At 41.1% G+C, this 18,847-nt stretch overlaps 1 protein-coding gene across 1 annotated transcript in view; it reads left to right on the forward strand.

Moving 5' to 3' along the window:
- The window catches only part of LOC120406162, a 41,195-nt gene extending 34,835 nt beyond the window's left edge, over positions 1-6,360 (forward strand). The window contains exon 4 of the mRNA XM_039540536.1: positions 5,714-6,360. Coding sequence (XP_039396470.1) covers positions 5,714-6,360 — 647 coding nt within the window. The remainder of the gene's footprint in view (positions 1-5,713) is intronic.
- The last annotated feature ends 12,487 nt before the right edge of the window (positions 6,361-18,847 follow it).

Here is an 18,847-nt window from a genome sequence, read left to right on the forward strand (position 1 = left end):
GTTTTGTATTGTGGTTAAGCAATCTTAAGGTCTTTACTTTCACTTTTGCCTAAAGGTGTTGTATTGATAACTGAATATTAAAGTAATATTGTTTTAAAGTGATAAGCGCGCACAGAAAGGGGTTTTTATATGTTGAAGAAGTTAATGAATGGTACCGAATAAAATAATTCGCAGTAGCATCTGGATCCGATGACCCACACTAGTGGTGGCGGGGAGTTAATAAAGCAAGGTATTCATAGCCGCCAGAAAGGCCGCAATCAGTCAGAACTTGAATAGTTCAAAGATACCTTATCTTAGTCCCATTAACTCTTCCGGACTGCACCTCTGATCCGTCTGCCTCAGTATTCCCCGATATTTGGCAGGTCCCGACAGAGGGGAAAGACCTCTCGATCTGCTATAAGCCATCGAGAGAAGAGAGAAGAGAGTATCCCCACTCCCTCTATTTACTTGGGACTTTTATGATACAGTGTTTAAACCGGTGTACAAGGGGTATTATCCTGTTGTTTCTGTAAAAGGGACGCCTTTTTGTGTATCAGAAGTAAATCAACAGAGGATTGATTCTAGTGAATATACTAGACTATACTAGATTCTAGTGAAAATACTAGGAAAAGAAAGAGATGAATTCTCTATTTCGTAGTAAGAGTGTTAAAAGTGAAGATAGAACAGGAGTGGAGTGTGTTGGAATTTCTAGCAGTTTAGCTTTGGAAAACTTTGCTAGGAAATATATTCAGGAACATGGTGGAGGTTTGGAGCAGCTGAGAAATAGTGGAATGATTTCTGAGCAGAGAAACCCATGGGGTTTTGTGAGTAATGTATTTGAGGATGAAACAGAGCAGAAAAAGAAAAGAGCTAAGGTGGTGAAGGGAATAGCTGTTGAATGCTTGCTTGTAGCTTGTAGTTCATTGGGAAAGAAATTGGATAAAAAGATGGAGTTACTCAGGGAAGTTCAGCAGATGCTGGTAGCCTATAGAGTGGACCGTGGTTGGCTGTTGGAAAAGATTAAAGAACTAGAAAAGGGAGAAGATAGAGCAGAGGAAGTTGAAGAATTGATTCCCATTCCTATTGGTATGGTGGACCCGACAGAGGTAGAAAATCATATTGGACCAGTGACTAGAAGTAAAACAAGAGAATTAGCTGAAGCAGACACAGTACCTTCAGAAGCGAATCTTGAATCTGTAGAGTCAGAAGAGGAAATTGGCAGTGCAGAGAAAACTGACAGTCTGCCAATAAGAGACGGAAGTTCTGAAGTGACAGTTCAGGAGGCGGAGACAAGTGTCACAGTCAGTGAAGCAGTTAGTGACACAAACAGAGAAGCAGAGAAAGAGGAAAAGATCTCTACTTCTGTAGAGACAGCTTCTGTGAGTGTACCTTTAGAATCAGTCATTGTTCAAGGGTTGGAAGAGGCTGTATCACAGGTAACACAGGTAGCTAATGCATGTGATGTAGTGATCTCTAAGTTACAAAGAGAGCTACAACACCAAGCAGGGAATAGGATTCCTGCTCCTCCACCCAATGTTACATTAGCACCATATAGAGTAGAAAATCCAGTCCCTTTGGGTGGACATTTATTGGCATTTGGGCAATCAACATTGCCTAGACCCCAGGAATTTCGTGGGTCCTCTACACCCCCGTGGTATATGCTGGTATCACCTAGTGTATCGGTAGAACGCCCTACCACGCCAGACTTTAGTGGACTAAGGGATGTCCTGCGTCAGTGTGGAGACACTTTGAATGTAACCCATAGACATTTCATGGAAAATTATCCTAGATACCCAGGATTATCTCCAGTGGAAAGTTTTGATGGTTCAGATGAGGAAAATGTGAATCCAGGTAGAAGGAGTCAAGGAATAGAAATTGTAGATTTAAGCTCAGATGAAAGCTCAGATTCAGATCCAGAAGAAGGAACTGCAGGTTCCAATTCTGATTGTCCTGTAGCAGTTGTTACAGATATTAAAACCTTAGACCTGGTAGCTAAGCAAGTAGGAATGATGGAGGATTCTTCAGTTGCTATGCATGCACAACGTGTGCAGGAGACAGCAAAAGTGTTTGGCTTACCAAGGGAAGATTGGGTTAAAATCTTACAACTCACAGTGAATCGAGCATTGTGGAGTACTTTGCCACTTAAGTTTAGGGTAGGAGAGAAAAGTTTTCAAGAGACAGTAGCCCTATTGGAACATAACCAGCACCCAGGGCAAGCTGGAGTAGCAATTCTGTCTAACTTAAAGCAGAAACCTAATGAAACTCCACATCAGTTTCATTTGCGGTTAAGTGCAGCTTGGCGGAGTCATATCAAAGAAGAAACAGGTGAACTGCCATACATCAGTCTGTTAGTTAATAATTCTCTTCCTCAGTTAAGAGAAATGGTTAATATGCATATCACTGATGATATTTCTTTAAAAAGAACATTAGCCTTACTGGCTAAAGCACATGCACAGGGAGGCTCTAAATTTGCCCCGGTTGCAGTACTTCAGGAACCACAAACTAATCCTACGGTGAGGATTGAGGGACCTCAACCTCAGCCAGGATTAGGACGAGGAGTTCCTAAATTCCCTAAGTATCAACGTTGGCAAAATGACCCTAACCCACGTAATAACCCTGGACCTTCGAGTGGCCAGGCCCCTCGACAGGGTTATGCGTTTGGATCCTATGCAGGAGCCCGGGATCGTGTTCCTTTCTTTTCAGATGCTGCACAGAACAGTTCACGTCTGCAGAGACCTAAATCACCGCCTTTGCACAAAACTGAGGACTCAGTTGTGAAAATGTTTAAAACAGTGCAACAGACGCTTGAGGCTCAACGACGGGCTATCCGAGAACTTCATGCCCGTGTGAATGAGCTGATGATGATGGAAGGCCAAGGCTCAGCAACCTTGAACCGTCCAGTGGCCTCCGTCGATCCATCCCCTTTTCCCCAGTGGACAGCCACTCCTCCAGAATTGGCTGCCTCTGAGGAGATAGAGGAGGAACCCCTTGATTATCTGACAGCATATGCTGCATGACTACAAACAACCCCGAGTGTAGTCATAACCCCTGTAGGCAGAGATACAAGTGGAAGACCCACAATATCTGCAGTAATAGAGGGACTAGACAGGAATCTCATTATAGATACTGGAGCAGCAATCAGTATTCTCCATGTCGAGGATCCTAGATCCTCTCCTCTATCATCAGGATGTACCAAGACACTTGCAACCTTTGCAAGTAATCAGGTTACTACCACACTTTCTACACCCTTGAAGTACAGATAGGTCACCTAAGAAAGAATCATACTTTTGCATTAATGAAGTTAGCAGACCCAAATAATTCCTTATTGGGAACTGATTTCTTATACAAACAGGGATGTGTTCTTGATTTGTGTAACCAATTATTGTGTCTTTCAGTAGAACAGGAAAAGGATGACTCTCCAGTAGTCATACCTGAGTGTGGCATGGTATCTCCAGTGGAGGACTTTGAACCTGAAGGGTATGATTTGGACAAAATAGTGGCTAAACATGCAGACCAACCTGAGTTACAGGCATTACTGTACAAACATGCAGATGCCTTTGCTAAACACAAACATGACTGTGGATGCATGGCCGTCACTATTGTGGTGAAAGGAGGAGAAATTTCAGCCCAAAAACAGTATCCTTACCCAGAACAAGCAAATCCATACATAGAAAAGACTATTAAGTTTTTACTGTCCAACAGGGTAAAAGATGGGCAAGTTTCAAATGCTCGCCTTGCTCACTGGGCATTATTACTGCAAGGGAAAGATATTGCAGTCAAACCTATTAGGACACCATCCTTGTTACCAACAGCTCTATTATATCAGGGAGAGCCACACAAGTGTCCCAACTTTGATCAATTGGATCTAAGGGGGGAGGAAAAACAAAAGCTCTTTCAACCTTTAATCCAGGAGACAGATCCCATTAATAGGTATAAATTATTTGTTGATGGTTCTAGTTATTACCATCAAGGCAAACCCTATACTGGGTTCGGAATCTATGCAGTTCCCCTGAGAAAGGAGAGCCTTGGGAAAAGGCATATTCATGCACTCCACATTCGGCTCAATATGCAGAATTAGCTGCAGTGGCTTGTGTGTTGGAGTACTGTGTGCAGTTCTCCATCACCACCACATACCAAGATATCTGTCTGTTTTCAGACTCTGCATGGGTATGCAATTCTCTTACAGAGTTCCTACCATATTGGGAAACAAATGGTTTTACATCTTCTGATGGCACACCTATTAGGTATGCATCACTGATGAGATACATCCATTGGTTAACAGTAATAGTTACTGTTTCAGAGCGGCCAATCAAAATAAAAAAAGTAAAAGCTCACTGGAAATTAGACCCTTATGCTATAGAAAATGAGAAAGCTGATAAATTGGCCCGTGAAGGAGCCCGATCAGGAGAATTTTGGGAAAGTAAGGATCAGGAGTATTCTGTTATTACCCCTAATCCTAAATGTCCTGTAGCTGCAACTAAATTGGTACAACCCAATATACCAGATCTAAAAGACATGCAAAAATTGGATAAGGACATAATAAAAGTAATTTTAGAGCTTTCCAAAATAGACAAAGAGGGATCACTAACAATAGACCCTTTGTACAAACGACATGAACAGCAGTTACAAGTCGTAGATGGAGTTCTCATGTATACAGGAGGTCCTTTCCCTGTGTGGGTAGTTCCAGCTCACCTACGAAGGGAAATGATGTACATGGTCCATGACACTCCTACAGGAGGACATCAGGGAGTGGACAAAACTGTCCAACGTCTTGCATCTGTAGGGTGGTGGCCACTTCTTAGGATGGATGTGCAACAATATTGTGAAAATTGTCTGGCATGTGCCCAAGCTAATCCTACTCCATCCAAAAGAAATGCGCCACTAAGATCCCAGGTGTATGAAGGTCCGTGGATGGCTTTGCAGATTGACTTTGTAGGTCCTTTGCCAAGGACCCAAAGAGGTAACCAATATCTATTGGTGATTATCGATCCTTTCTCAAAGTGGATAGAGGCATTTCCTCTTAAAGCCAATACTGCAAAAGCCACTGCCAAGGTCTTGGTAGAACAAGTCTTCTCTCGCTGGGGGATCCCTGCAAAAGTAGAATCAGACCAGGGATCACATTTTACAGGACAGTTCTTTAGGGATTGTCTTAAATTGATGGGAGTCCCGCAGAGACTACACATCCCATACAGACCACAGTCATCTGGGATGGTGGAACGAACCAATCGGACTATAAAAGTGATGTTGAGGAAACTGGTTGATGCCAATGGACGTAACTGGGACACCCTCATGCCTTTAATTTTAATGGCATTGAGGGCGACACCGGCTGCATCTACTGATAAAACACCTTTTGAAGTGATGACAGGCCGAACAATGAGATTACCAGAACATTTAATTTGGCAAGCTAGTGCCAGACGACCGGATCACACTCAGTTGTCTGAGCCCAAGCAACAGAACATACCAACAAAGAAGGAACGGACTATTATACTTAATCCAGAACTGGTCAACAACCCGATTCAACAGGTTAAGGGAATTCGGGGGGAGGATGTTACTTTTGAATATCAATTGGAAAAAGTAACTGCACTACCCTCTAGTGGTTGGAAAAGGATGTGGCCCTTGGATGAGAATTCAAAGGGGGGTGGTTGCAAGACATTTATAAATTCAACTTCCCTAAAACATGGTATAGCTTATGGAACTTGGAAAAATAATGCTAGCTGTAATAATTTGATAACAGGGGGAAGTTTAACCTTGTATAAACTTGAATATGAGGATCAAGGGCGATATGAGGTGCTCATCATAGCTACCTTTCAAACCAAAACAGGAAACAAAAAATATGTCCAGAATATGACATTTGAACTTAGAGTTCAGGACCCAGTTATTGACTATGATGTTGATCAGTCAAGAACAAATGATGTAAATTGTCCAGTATTAAACCCAGGACCTGTTAGTGGTCTTACCACAACACCCATGATGGGAAAAATAATTAATCAAGTTCAATTTATGCATATTCCTGTAGTGCTAAATTTGTCTAATTGGTACTTGGGAGAATTTAGCTATTGTCAGCATACCAAAGTAGCTTCCTTTTTCTCAGTACGACTTGTGGATAGGATTGTAGCCTATCAGCAGGATATTGTTCTGTTGAAGGATGATGAAGTCCCTAAGTCACCAACTCTTAGGAGAAAACGTAGCTTAAATCTCCTTGGAGGTTTAGGATCCCTAACAGGACTATTTGGCGCAGGAATGTCAATTTGGAACCAGGCGGATATTGGAAAAATCCGCAAGCATATAGATTATGTGTTAAAAGAGGAAGCTAACCGAGTAGTCAATCCAATGTTACAGAATAAAGGGATTGGCACAGGAAGAACGATTTACTGTTTATAATATGCATGATATAACCCAATTGTTTAATGAAACTCAACAGAAAATTAATCAGTTAATTGCTTTAAACAATGATCAGAAAAGAGATCAGCATTTGGGGAAAGAAATTATATGTTCTGCATATGGGGAATATGTTGTAAGCACAATTACTGATGCATTGCGATCCTTAAAATTAGAGAAGTCCCTGACTTAATTAAGGATGAACAATTAATGAGTTGGTATTGTCCTAAATGTTTTCAAAAGCTGGAAAAGGAAAGATCCACTTGTTTGGATGCATGCCAGCATTTGTCAGTGGGTGCTATGAGAGAGATAGGATCTGTGACACCTCACCCCAACCGAGACAGTTGTTCTCTTACAAAAGATTGTATGATGGCACGGTCTTTGTATGTCTCATTCACGGTCTCGTTTGACCCAGACAGAGATGTGTACAGGCAATTGGCTGCTATCCATTCTATAGGTCACCTCGAAGATGACATCTACAGGAATGCACCTCCCCTGGTAGTCTATCACACTCCAACTCAGACTTGGAAGGTACCACAGATGGCCTGTTGTTCTGAAAAGGGACCCCAGTACATCTGTAGGTGTAATGTGTTTGAAACAGACACTGTTTTGTGTGGACTACAGGGAGAGAAAGCACAGAATTCATCATCGTCATGCCTGGTGAGGCTGACCACATGGAAGACTCCGATGGAGAGGGTGACCTATGCTGGAAGGAACCAATTTGCGTGGTTACCAACCAAAAGAGGTACCAGTATGGTCCCTTGGAGTGTCCTGTCACAGAGCCAAATTTCTGTTTTACCCCAAAGCAACCCACGGTAATAGGAAATCAAGTTATTTCCCCTATTCCTATTTTTGAGAACATTACCATTATTCAGTCTAACCCTGATTACCAGAATTTAACTATTCAAAGTACACCTACTTTTCTGGCTTATATTCCACCATTAGGGTTGCAACTGAAATCCTTAATGACTCGTAAAGAGACTCACCTCATTCAAATTACTAACAATATGGATGAAGCCCAACAAGTTATTACCCAATTAATGAATGAAGGGAATGAGCCTGCAACAACTTCTAAAGAAAAATTCGGATTAGAAGTATGGATGATTATCCAAGGAATTGGGATTGTGATTAATTTCCTTATGTTAGGTTATATGCTGTATAAACGCAACAAACCCAAGCCAAAAACTAGGCAGAGACCTAGACAGACACCCAGACAATCCCCTAAACAAATGCACAGACGAGCACCATCTGGGGATAAAGATGAATATATATACATGGTGCCCATTCCTGATACATACCAAAATTTGCCCAGGTATGAAACTAAAAAGGGCCCCACAGATATTAAGTCCTAGGTGACGGGGTTTCTTTATGTAAACCACCACAAGGGGCGTGTAGCCCTGAGGATTAATCTGTTGGTCTGTATAAAATGTCTTTTTGATAAAAGTGTGTAGGCTGTATAGATTAATAGAATTTGCAATAAGCTGTAATGATACCTAGAAGCTTCTGGGCCAGACATCCTGGCCTATTTCCTCTGTGATGCTGAAAGCAACCTTTAAGACCCTTACTCAGAAAAGTGATAATAGGAAACAAACAAATTGTCTAGGGACTTTCTGAATATCTGCTAACCTTTCACCTAGTTAGGTGCAAAAGTAGGGTATTTCTGCCCACAAAATATAACAAGTCTACCACAAGATACGTAGATAGTTGTCATTAGTACGTACACAAAGGTCAGCCTATGAAAACAGGTACCCTCACCTTTCCATGGGGGAAAGACAAATTTGGGCATAGGAGGAAGGATTTTTCCCTATAAAAGGTGTGATAATCCACCATTAGAGCGGGCGATACATCTCTCTGTTTCCTGGTCGTCTCAACCTGCTTCGAAGCCTCCTTCTCCTACGAAAGCTGTCAATGCTAGTCGTAGTATTAATTCTTTGTGAGTATGAAATAATTCTTAATTTCTACTTCACCTCTAAGCATCTATGCTAAGAAGGGTTTAATTTACAACCAGTTTCTTTATAACTATACTTCCTCTAGCAGAGGTGTGAAATTCACTTTAGTACTCTTTGCTGCAGAGTGCATTTAGAACTGTATCATATCATATCATATCTCTTAAAGAACTGTGATATTTTGTAACTTTGTAATCTCATACTGTTTTTAACATTTTACATTTACTTCTTGTTTCATTGATTTTAAATAAAAGGTCTTGTTTGACTAAACTTTGTCTCAGTGTAAATTCCTGTTATTCCCCAATCTCCTTGTATTAAATTCTGTGAAGCCTGATTCAAGACGAACTTTTATCTTCTGATCACACATATTGGCGAGCCATACCCATATTATTAATAACTATTAATTATTACTAACATTCTTAATTAATTAGAAAATTAAGTATTAAATAAACCTAAATTAAGTGGATAAATTCCACTGTCCCTACTAACCCTTCCCAAATCAGGCAACATGTGACAACATTTCAAGTCTACACAACACACAACCCTGAGTCAGAGCTCGGGCTTTAAGTTCAAGCCCCGCTCCCATTCCACACCAAAATTAGTCTCTGTCCAGGAACTCTTCTGGGCTTGGGTCCATGGACCCAGTTAGAGGATTGAGTCAGAGCTAAAGTCCTACTTGTCAAGTCATTTTTCAGTGTGGATGCAGCTCAAGTGTGGGTTGCCAAACTATGGTCTGGAGAGTCTTCCAAAGCCATTCTATCACCTCCTGCAGATGTGGTTTCCTGCACTTCAATCCCCAAACTTCCAACTCACCACTCACTTCCCAGGAACTAAAAGAAACCTGGTTAAAATGTTGTTGCTTGGCATTTAACCCTTAACTTCCACACAGACTGCTCAATTGGGAAAAGCATTGACTCATTTAGGTTGTGGTCTACTATAACTGCCCAACCCCTTTCCGCAGTAGTCCTTCCTAGGCAGTCATTTCCCATTTTCTATGTGTGCAACTGATTGTTCCTTCCTAAGCAGAGTACTTTGCATTTGTCCTTATTGAATTTCATCCTATTTACTTCAGACCATTTCTCCAGTTTGTCCAGATCATTTTGAATTATAATCCTATCCTCCAAAGCACTTGCAACCTCTCCCAGCTTGGTATCATCTGCAAACTTTATAAAAGTGTACTCTCTATCCCATTAGCTAAATCATCGATGAAGATATTGAACAGACCTATCTAATGACCTACATCTGTAGTAACATGTCATACTACAGTGACTTTGATTACTTAATAGGTATGTGTTAAGAAGGCCTTCATACACTAAGGTAGATATTTTTGTTGGTGTCCATTTCTGCAATACTCCCACTGACTTCACTGGGAGCAGCATCAGGACCACAACTAGCCTGGAAAGTTTCTACATCTTGAGTGTTTCTAACACATTAATTAACATTTACTTGTCTCAGGCAACATTTCTTCCTTATCCATATTTTTTTCCATTTATTTATTCCTTTTTCTTTCCTTTTATCTCCAAAATGTCTTTCAGTCTTTTGTATTTTTCCCCACCCAAAATTTGCTTTCCATCTCCATTTTTTCTCTTTTGCAGATGGTATTTGATTAGCTTCCCCTCCTTATCTCTCTTTTGCTCTTCTCTCCATGTTCAAGTACCAATGACCCTGTAGTACAGGACTGTGACATATAGGAGTGCCAATAAGAGGCCAAGTGATCTTTACCTTCCTGGCTCTGGTCACTTGATGTGGGTCAGGATTCCAAAATGTTAATAGCTGTCACATAACAGGAATTAGTATCCCCCGACTCCAATAGCTACTTATATAGTACTGACGACTACCTCTTGGCTCACCTGCTTCTCTCTCTCCCCCCCCACACACAAACACTTCTCTTTCTCTACCTACAACCTGTCCTTTCTTTACAAGCCACCTCTTATTTGCCCTCACCGAAAAGAGGAAACAGTGGACTACCTCTGTTCTCCCTGTCAGAAAACCTGGGGGAGCACCAGTAGGCCTATATGCCTGCCTACGTTACTGCTGATAAGCCATGAACCTCTTCCCCAGTTCTCCTGATAATGACTGGTACACAGGCAGGAAGGAATGTGGTGGAGCTCTGTTTTGCTTATTTTCCCACAAGCGTAGGGTCCATAAACCAGTGGCATAACTTAGAGCAGCTTCAGAATCAGGCAGAGAGAACCATTTCCCTAATAACCATCATCTCCTCACTGTCTTCTGCACCAAGGAGCTCTCTTCCACCAAGATGTAGACCAGCCCTTAGCCTCTCCACTTAAAATGCTACAGTAGTGCAGCCGCACCACTGTAGGGCTTTAATGAAGATGTTCTATGCTGAAGGGAGAGCTTATCCTATTGGCATAGTCAATCCATCTCCCCAAGAGGCAGTAGCTATATTGACAGGTAAACTTTCCCACAGGCAGCGCCGTCTACAGCAGAGGGTTAGGTTGATACAACTACATTGCTCAGGGGTGTTTATTTAAGTAAGTTTGTAGTGTAGACCAGACTAAAGTGACTTGCACAAGGTGAAAGAGAGACTTGGATCAGAATTCAAGAGCAGATCTGCGTAACATCTGGCTTTGGGGCATTTCCTTAAACCTACTAGATTGCAGCACTCTCGGATTCCTGAGGTATTGTCTGCACTTTCTATGGGTTTCCATGCAGCTGTGGGCCATGCTTAGATAATGAGTCTTCATGCCTTACACTGTGATATCACTATGTTGGCTCTGTATATGGTACACTTGCAGAGGGGAGGTACTGCTGTCTAGGAAATAAAAAGCAGAAGTGAGTTGCTGCCGCACATTTTCTCCAGACACCATGCTCCCTACTACAACCTTACATAAAGCTTAATCCTGCATGTGCTGAGTGGGTAGTGCTTTGCAGCTGTTCAGTTATACAAGACGTTCAATGTGGGAAAAGAGAAGAGTATTAAAGCAAGCAGTATTCAGTATGGTAGGCAGTGTAGCCTAGTCAATGGTGGTTCAAAGATGGACTGAGTAATAGAGAGAAGTGAAGAGGGGAAGAGGAAAGGCACAATATATATAGATCGAGCATCAGCATATATAAAAAGCCAGATGTGCCTAAAGAAAGAGAAAAGGAGATTTCTATGATTAAGGACAGCCCAGGCATTGGTGCAATGGCTACTAGGGAACCCAGAATGGGAAGATGCCTGAGAATGCCTGATGCAGGAAGGGGAAAGTCAACAAGCTAGAGGACAAAAGGAAGCGTCTGTGTGTACTGGAGGGACGCAGGTACAAAAAAAAAAAAGGTGAAAGTGCAATTTACTTAGTAAATATATTTGGTTTTCACACACTTCCTTCACTTTAAGTCATAAAAATGCATTTCTTTTACTTTCAGAATCCCATATTTTCCTACATCTAACAATCTCCACTCACATGTCAATGAGTAGAGCTGAGTAAGCTGGCAAGGGCTGTGATGGCAAGTGCCTCTCTGGGAAGGGGCCGGGGGAGAGAATACCTGGTGCTAACTCATTTGTGTGTTTGCTCTTGTTTACCACTATAAATTACTAAGGAAAAATGATGAGTGGTAAAGTGTTTTAGTACAATTTTAAAATAAACAACCATCTTACTTCAGTGAAAAATATTCTGCCTGATCCCAACCCTAATGAAAATCACTGAATAGATTTCATTGCACTTTAGACCAGGCACATAAAGTTACCATTCTGAACAGTACAGTGCAATAAACCACAAGTGTTTTCACATAACTAAGTCTATCAAATTATTCTGTCAAATTTAAAAGGACAAAAAAGGTAAAAAACAAAAACCAAAAAATCAATAAATTTTAACAGCTCTTAAACTGTCCATGAAATAAATCTTGGGCTCTCCAACTTTCTTGTTGTGTCATGTTAGAGAAGGCCAGTGGGGCGAATGGCACATAAGGGAAAATGACAAGGGGATTTGAGTAAGGGAAAGCAGAAGAGTGGAGATAGGATTTTTCTTATTTGTGGCCTGTCTGGACAAGAGAACCTGAGTCTAGGGTAACCAGATAGCAAGTGTGAAAAATCAGGATGGGGGGTGAGGGTAATAGGCACCTTTATAAGAAAAAGCCCTGCATATCAGGACTGTCCCTATATATTTGGGACATCTGGTCACCCTACCTGAGTCCTATCACTATCCAGACTTAATTAAAATAGATAATACTGACAGATTAACCAAACTTTTGCAACACATTTACAGAACACTTTTACTGCATTGGGAGGCCCCATGAGGCGGTGCAATGGCAGTGCCAAAAGGCATTGTGCCTGAAGGGGACAGAGTGATACTGAGCACTCTGAGAAGTGCCATCTTTGAAGAGGGTGCAACGTCTGCTTCTTTGCTCACCTATCATTGCACACAATGGAGATGCTAGTATCACCAATAATGCTAGCCTGGGACTACATATGCTGGGACATGTGGAGCAAGGAAGAAGGGGTTGACCCCTTGGAATCCCCATCCCCCCTGACCTCACCCCTGGCACAGACAAATCTCAGGATCCTAGTACTGTTTTCAGATTATTAGACCAATAGTTCTCACTCTCCTTACACATAATGAAAGGATAGCATTTTGGTCTTAACTGACTTTCAGTAATTAATGTATCTAAAACAATTTGTATGATGTAACATTTATTTTGTTTGAGCTTTAAGCAATTTAAACTCTAACAGAGACTCCTACTTCTAATGAAACAAAATATTTAAAAGGTCCATACTAGCCTTGGGAATATACAGCCTTCTTAATGGCAAGATATAATTTTATGCTTTTGCTGCCAAGAAAAAAAAAGTTATCAGCTAAGCACGTCTACATTTTATTGCAAATGACCATAAATATGAACAGCCATAGGGCCTGAACAAACATTGATAGGTTTAATTAGATATGGCTTCGAGAATGAGCTTTAAACTTCCATTATTTTCCTTCATAAACATCTGCTTTGTTATTCTCCCCCACTCCCCCAATTATATAATGGACGTTTCTCTACAACAAAGTACTTTACAGAAAAAGCTTGTCTGTTGCTAGGTTAACCCTGGAAAAGTATGCTCTAAATAATGTTACCTTTTTCTAAAATATTTATTTTAATTTTATGTAATCCAGCCAATTCACAAGGAATCTGAAAACAATGTCTAGTGGGCATTCCATGGGTCATCATTCCCATTATTATTATTATTATTATGGAAATTCACTAAAGAGATTCAGTTAGGAATCACTTTAGAAAAATACCTTATTTGATCTTTAAAACTTGATAATGTTTAACACTTGTTCAAGGATTTTCATCTTGAAAACACTGTACAAATATTGTGACATGGACACTGTCAACTTCTTGATTAATAATATGGGAAAAAAGACAGAAAATTATAAAGTATAATTTTCAGTCCTGAGATTATAAAACAAAGATATTTTTAGTCAGTATAAGCTATATGATTCATTAGTAGTGTTTCATAGAATTAAAGGCCAGAGGGGACCATTAGATCATCTAATCTTACCTCCTGGAAATCATGGGACATTTCATGCAAGTACCCCTATATTAAGCCCAAAGACTTTAGATCAAAACATTTAAATTCTTAGGAAACTAAACTGTGCACCACAGATAGAAGCACCAATGCTCAGGAGCCTACAATGCAAGGGAAATGATTAGGCAAGATGTGTCCAGATGATCCTAGTATCCAGATCCTACCAAAGGCTGGAGAAGGCAGTAAGAGACAGATTCCCTCATGTCTGAATGGAACATCAATTCTTTCCCAAATACAAATCTGGAGATTAGTATGTCCATGAGCATGTGAACAAGACACCAGCCAGGCAACCAGAAAAGATTCTCTATAGCATCTCAGAGCAGTGGTTAACCTCCAGCAGTAGCCAGTCTCTGATGCTTCAGAGGAAGGCCAAAAACAAAACCCTCCCCAAAACAGTGTGCATCTAGTCAATTGTGCTTTGGGGGAAAATCCCCCCAAACCCATGTAGGGAGCAGGCTGAAGTCATGAAGCATGAGATTTGATTGTATTAATTAGTTTAAAGCCGATGTGCAAGTGTTAGGATAATGTTGAGAGCAATACAGGCAGTCCTGTTCTCCCCATGGTCCATTTAAAAAAATGATTAACATGGAGGGGGGCGCGAGGTGTCTGCGGATTTATAGACTCCAAGACCAGACAGGACCACCATGACCATCCAGTCTAATCCCCTGCACACAGGGGCCACGAAGTTTCTCCCTGAAGATAGATTAAAGCATATCTTTTTAAAAGATCTCTAATCTTGTTTTCAAGTCTCCAATCAATGGTGAGTCCATCACCTCCTTGGGTGTGCTGTTCCAATGTTTAATGATCTAAACAGCTAGGAAATAGTGTAATTTCAAGGTTGAGTTGGTCTAACTTCAGTGTATAGCCCCTAGAACTTACATTATGTCTTCGACAACAGGGTTGAAATGCCTCTCACTACAGATGGTTTTTCCCATGTGTAAGAGTGTATACATAGCGACCAGTCACTTCACCACCACCTTCTCTTTGATAAACTGGGCTTGCTACACTACGCCTGGATCATTTTTGTAACGGTCATTTGAACTTTCTCCAGAATTTCCAGTGGACATCAGGGGCGGCTCCAGGCACCAGCGCAGCAAGCGTGTGCCTGGGGCAGCAAGCCGGGAGGTGGGGGGACGGCCTGCCGGTTGTCATGATGGTGGCAGTCAGGGAGCCTTCGGCGGCGTTTCTGCAGGAGGTCTGCCGGCCCCCCTGGCTTCGGCGGTAATTCGGCGGAGGGGACGCTAAAAGGCACGGGACTGGTAGATCACCCGCATAAACATCACCGAAAGCTCCCTGACTGCTGTGCTTGGGGCGGTAAAAAAAAAAAAACCCACACACAGAGCTGCCCCGGTGGACATCATAAGTAGACACAGAATTTTAGCAGCTATCTTACCAATGTGGTATACTGTGGTAAAATGGACTTCCTTTTTATACATTCAAGTTCACAACAGCCCTTTTTGCCATAATCTGGCACTGACTGCTCATGTTGAGATGATTATCTAGGATGACCCTTAAATCCTTCTTTGAATCACTGCTTTCCAAGACAGAGTGTTCCATCATTCAGATATAATTATCTTTATAGAACCACTCATTGTACTGTACATAGTGTTCAACATACAACAATAGACTGAAGAGATAGTCTTAGTTCCTAATCCTGAATGTAAAGGGACTAGTCATGTGCATAAAATTATTCAATGCATTTACAGAATCAAGTCTAGTAAATAACGATAAAAATATTTGGCAAATTTCCAAATTTCTGCAAAACATTGTGGAAAATATCCGTGTTATTTAGGGACAACACTCTACTTTTCGTATATCTTGGTGATAAGTTTCACTGTGGTCCTTTGCATTTTCAAATGTTTTCATTTGATTGGAGACAGTGGAGTCTTGAGCACATACCATAAAAAAGGGGGCTAGAAAAAAAAAAGTTCAGTAATCTTAAATTGTCACTTACAGGTTAATTACCAAACTTTCAGCCATCAGGTTCCCCGCTCCCCCAATAGGGAATATTACACAAATTTTCACTGCAGTTTAAATACTATTCTCTCAGAGGAGATGAGTCTATGCAGCTGCTTATAGCATTGTTGTAATTCAATACTCAGCAGCTGTTCAGATCATTTGCATCACAACAGGATTCTTTGTTCCTTAGGTGCAATCTGTGGTAGATTTAGTTCTTCACAAGAGCAGCGATACTCAGACCATGTCTACACTACCACTTATGTCGGCAAAATTTATGTCCCTCTGAGTGACATGTGTTCCCCCCGCCCAAATACAAGTTGTAGTGTGCACAGTGCTATGCCGGCGGGAGAGCTTCTCCTGACAACATTGCTACTGCTGCTCATTAAGGTTGTCAATGGGAGCATTCTCTCCCATCGGCATACCGCAGCTACACAAGCTATCTTACAGTAGAACAGCTGCATCTGTATAGCTGTCCTGTTGCAAGCTTGCTAGTGTAGTCATGACCCCAGGCAGGGGCGGCTCCAGGCACCAGCACGGTCGCCGCGAGGGCGGCAGGCTGGTTGCCTTCGGTGGCATGCCGCAGAGGGTCCGCTGATCCCGCGGCTTCGGTGGACCTCCCGCAGGCCTGCCGCCGAATCCGCGGGACCGGGGACCTCCCGCAGGCAAGCTGCCAAAGGCAGCCTGCCTGCCGTGCTTGGGGCGGCAAAATACCTAGAGCTGCCCCTGACCCCAGATGTACAACAAAAGCTGTGTTTGGGCTAGCTTATCTGAGCGATCTTGAATTTAGCTAGCATGTGTAACAGCAGTGAACACTGCTTAGAAATTTAAGTTAATTTACAGTAAAAAAAAAGTTTAAAAAATGTTCAAAATCAAAATCTAACATTTCAATTGACACTCCAAAATGTGTGGATTTTCAGTTTGCAAAAATGAGATTTTGACTCTGTCCCAATTTGGGCCTACAAGATATTTTTAATTTTGAAAATTCTCCTGTGATGGAAAAAATATTTCCTGCCTAACTCTACCCAACCCCCACACTTCCCAAATTCTTTAAATAAGTAAATAAAATAAATAAATCAGCCTGCTCAGTTTCATCCTCCATCACCTTAACCACATATGGCAACAGATAAATTCCACACTCATTAGTCAATGGACTTTCCAAAGGGCACATGGGAAATTTTTCCTTCCTCCCTAAATAAAAGAAATACAGTCAGCCAGACTTTGGCAGTACAAATAACATTTCCAAAGAGGAGCTGGAAGTCATACCCTCCAACTATGTTAATTATTTGTTTAGTACCACTCTCTAGCATTGGGTGGGATCATCCCAGGAACATGGCTGTGTGCATATGTAGGGGAGTGAGGGTTGTAAATAGTCTTCTTATACCAGTATGGAAAGCAGCCACATTGCCAGACCCTGTGCAGGAAGAACAGCAACTGTCACTAGGCTGCTATCCCCCTCATGCTGGGTGGGCATGAATGGAGACATGGAAGAACCCAGAGGGAGCAAGAGGAAAGCCTATAGCCACAATTCAGTCCATGCTGTTTCCCTGGGGCAGCAGAGCTGTGTGTTGCCCCTTATTCAGCTTGGATCACAGGCTGCCCATCCAGCTCAGAGGGATGGGGGTGAGAGGAACAATTACACAGAAAGTGGTAATATAGAAGGTTCTATTGGAATCTCTTTCAAGAAAATCTGTCAATGCAACCTCAGCCATTCATTTAAATTGCACTTTAAAAAAAAAAAAGTAAAACATATATGCATATTTAGAGTCATTCACAGTGGATGGAACACACAACTTCCATAAACCGCCAAAAGAGTTGCACAATATATTCAATGAAAATGCACATCCTAAAAAATAGAAGGATGATATTTTTCTGTCTCTTTACTCTATGATTTTCCAGAATGCTAACATAGCACAAAAATGTAAGTGACTGTTTGTCAGGATTTTTGCCTTTAAGTTAGAGACAATAGAATACTTTGGACATTCCTATAATTATTTTTTTTTAAACCATGCTTTCAAGGTACCTTTCTTACAAAAGCACCATAGAAGAGCTGTCAAGATTTAAGTGACCATAAAACTTCTAAACACTTTGCCAGCTTTTCCAAGGCTTAGATCTTTGATGAATGCTTGTTCCACGTTCTACACTTTTCTACTTCAATTGCTATTCAACCAATCATTTAGCAGATATTGCTCCCTTCCAGACCTAATAATTACCTTTTGATGAGATAATTTCTTAGACTTCAGCCATTTGCTTTCAAGTGTAGATTGTATTTCTTCTCTTATAGCAATGGTTTTCTACTTTTTAATACCAAGGTCATACACTTTCATCAAAAACATCAACAAATTAATTTCAGCCTCAGCAAAGCTGTAATTAGAGACTGGAAACAACACTTTCTGGGACAAAAAAACGAACCCTATAAACTGAATGAGATGTTTTGGCCTTTGATAAATTCTTCGTTTTTCCAGATTTGAAGAAGATGAGTGAACATACACTTCATGGTAGCATAGCTAATAGCCATAGCTAACAGCATAGGTCATACAAGTATTAGATAGGTCCTTTGTGCAAGAATGATGAAGGAATAGCTGAAACTGCATCCAAAAGCATGCTGCCTTTGTTGCCTGAACTGTTGTGATAAGTTTGAAGCTTATCTGCTTTCACAAGCCCAAAGGGATTTTGTAGGGGAAAACAATCACTCATGATGTGTCCTGAAAATACTTTTGGAAGACATTTCTATTTAGGAAGTTAATATTCTGTGAAAAAACTGCACTGTTAAAAAGTTTATAGAGCTGATCAAAAGGAAAATGAAGGAAAACTTTTAATCAGAAAATAGGGTTTTAGCAAACCTGAAAATGTTGGGAAACTCTAAGAAAGGTGAGAAGTTATTCACTTTCTGGTTTTCCAATGGGAAATCTCGAAACTGTGAATTTCCCAACAGGAAAAAAACATCTAGAGAAATCTTCATAGGAAAAATCCTGCTTTTCAGGCCAGCTTTCAAAATTTATATTGCAAAATATAGCTTACGCCATCCCCAGAGTGGACTCCAGATATAATGAGACAAAAATAGATTTAAAATAGGATT

This window comes from Mauremys reevesii, linkage group 5 (assembly GCF_016161935.1).
Source record: "Mauremys reevesii isolate NIE-2019 linkage group 5, ASM1616193v1, whole genome shotgun sequence".
Taxonomy (NCBI): Eukaryota; Metazoa; Chordata; order Testudines; family Geoemydidae; genus Mauremys; species Mauremys reevesii.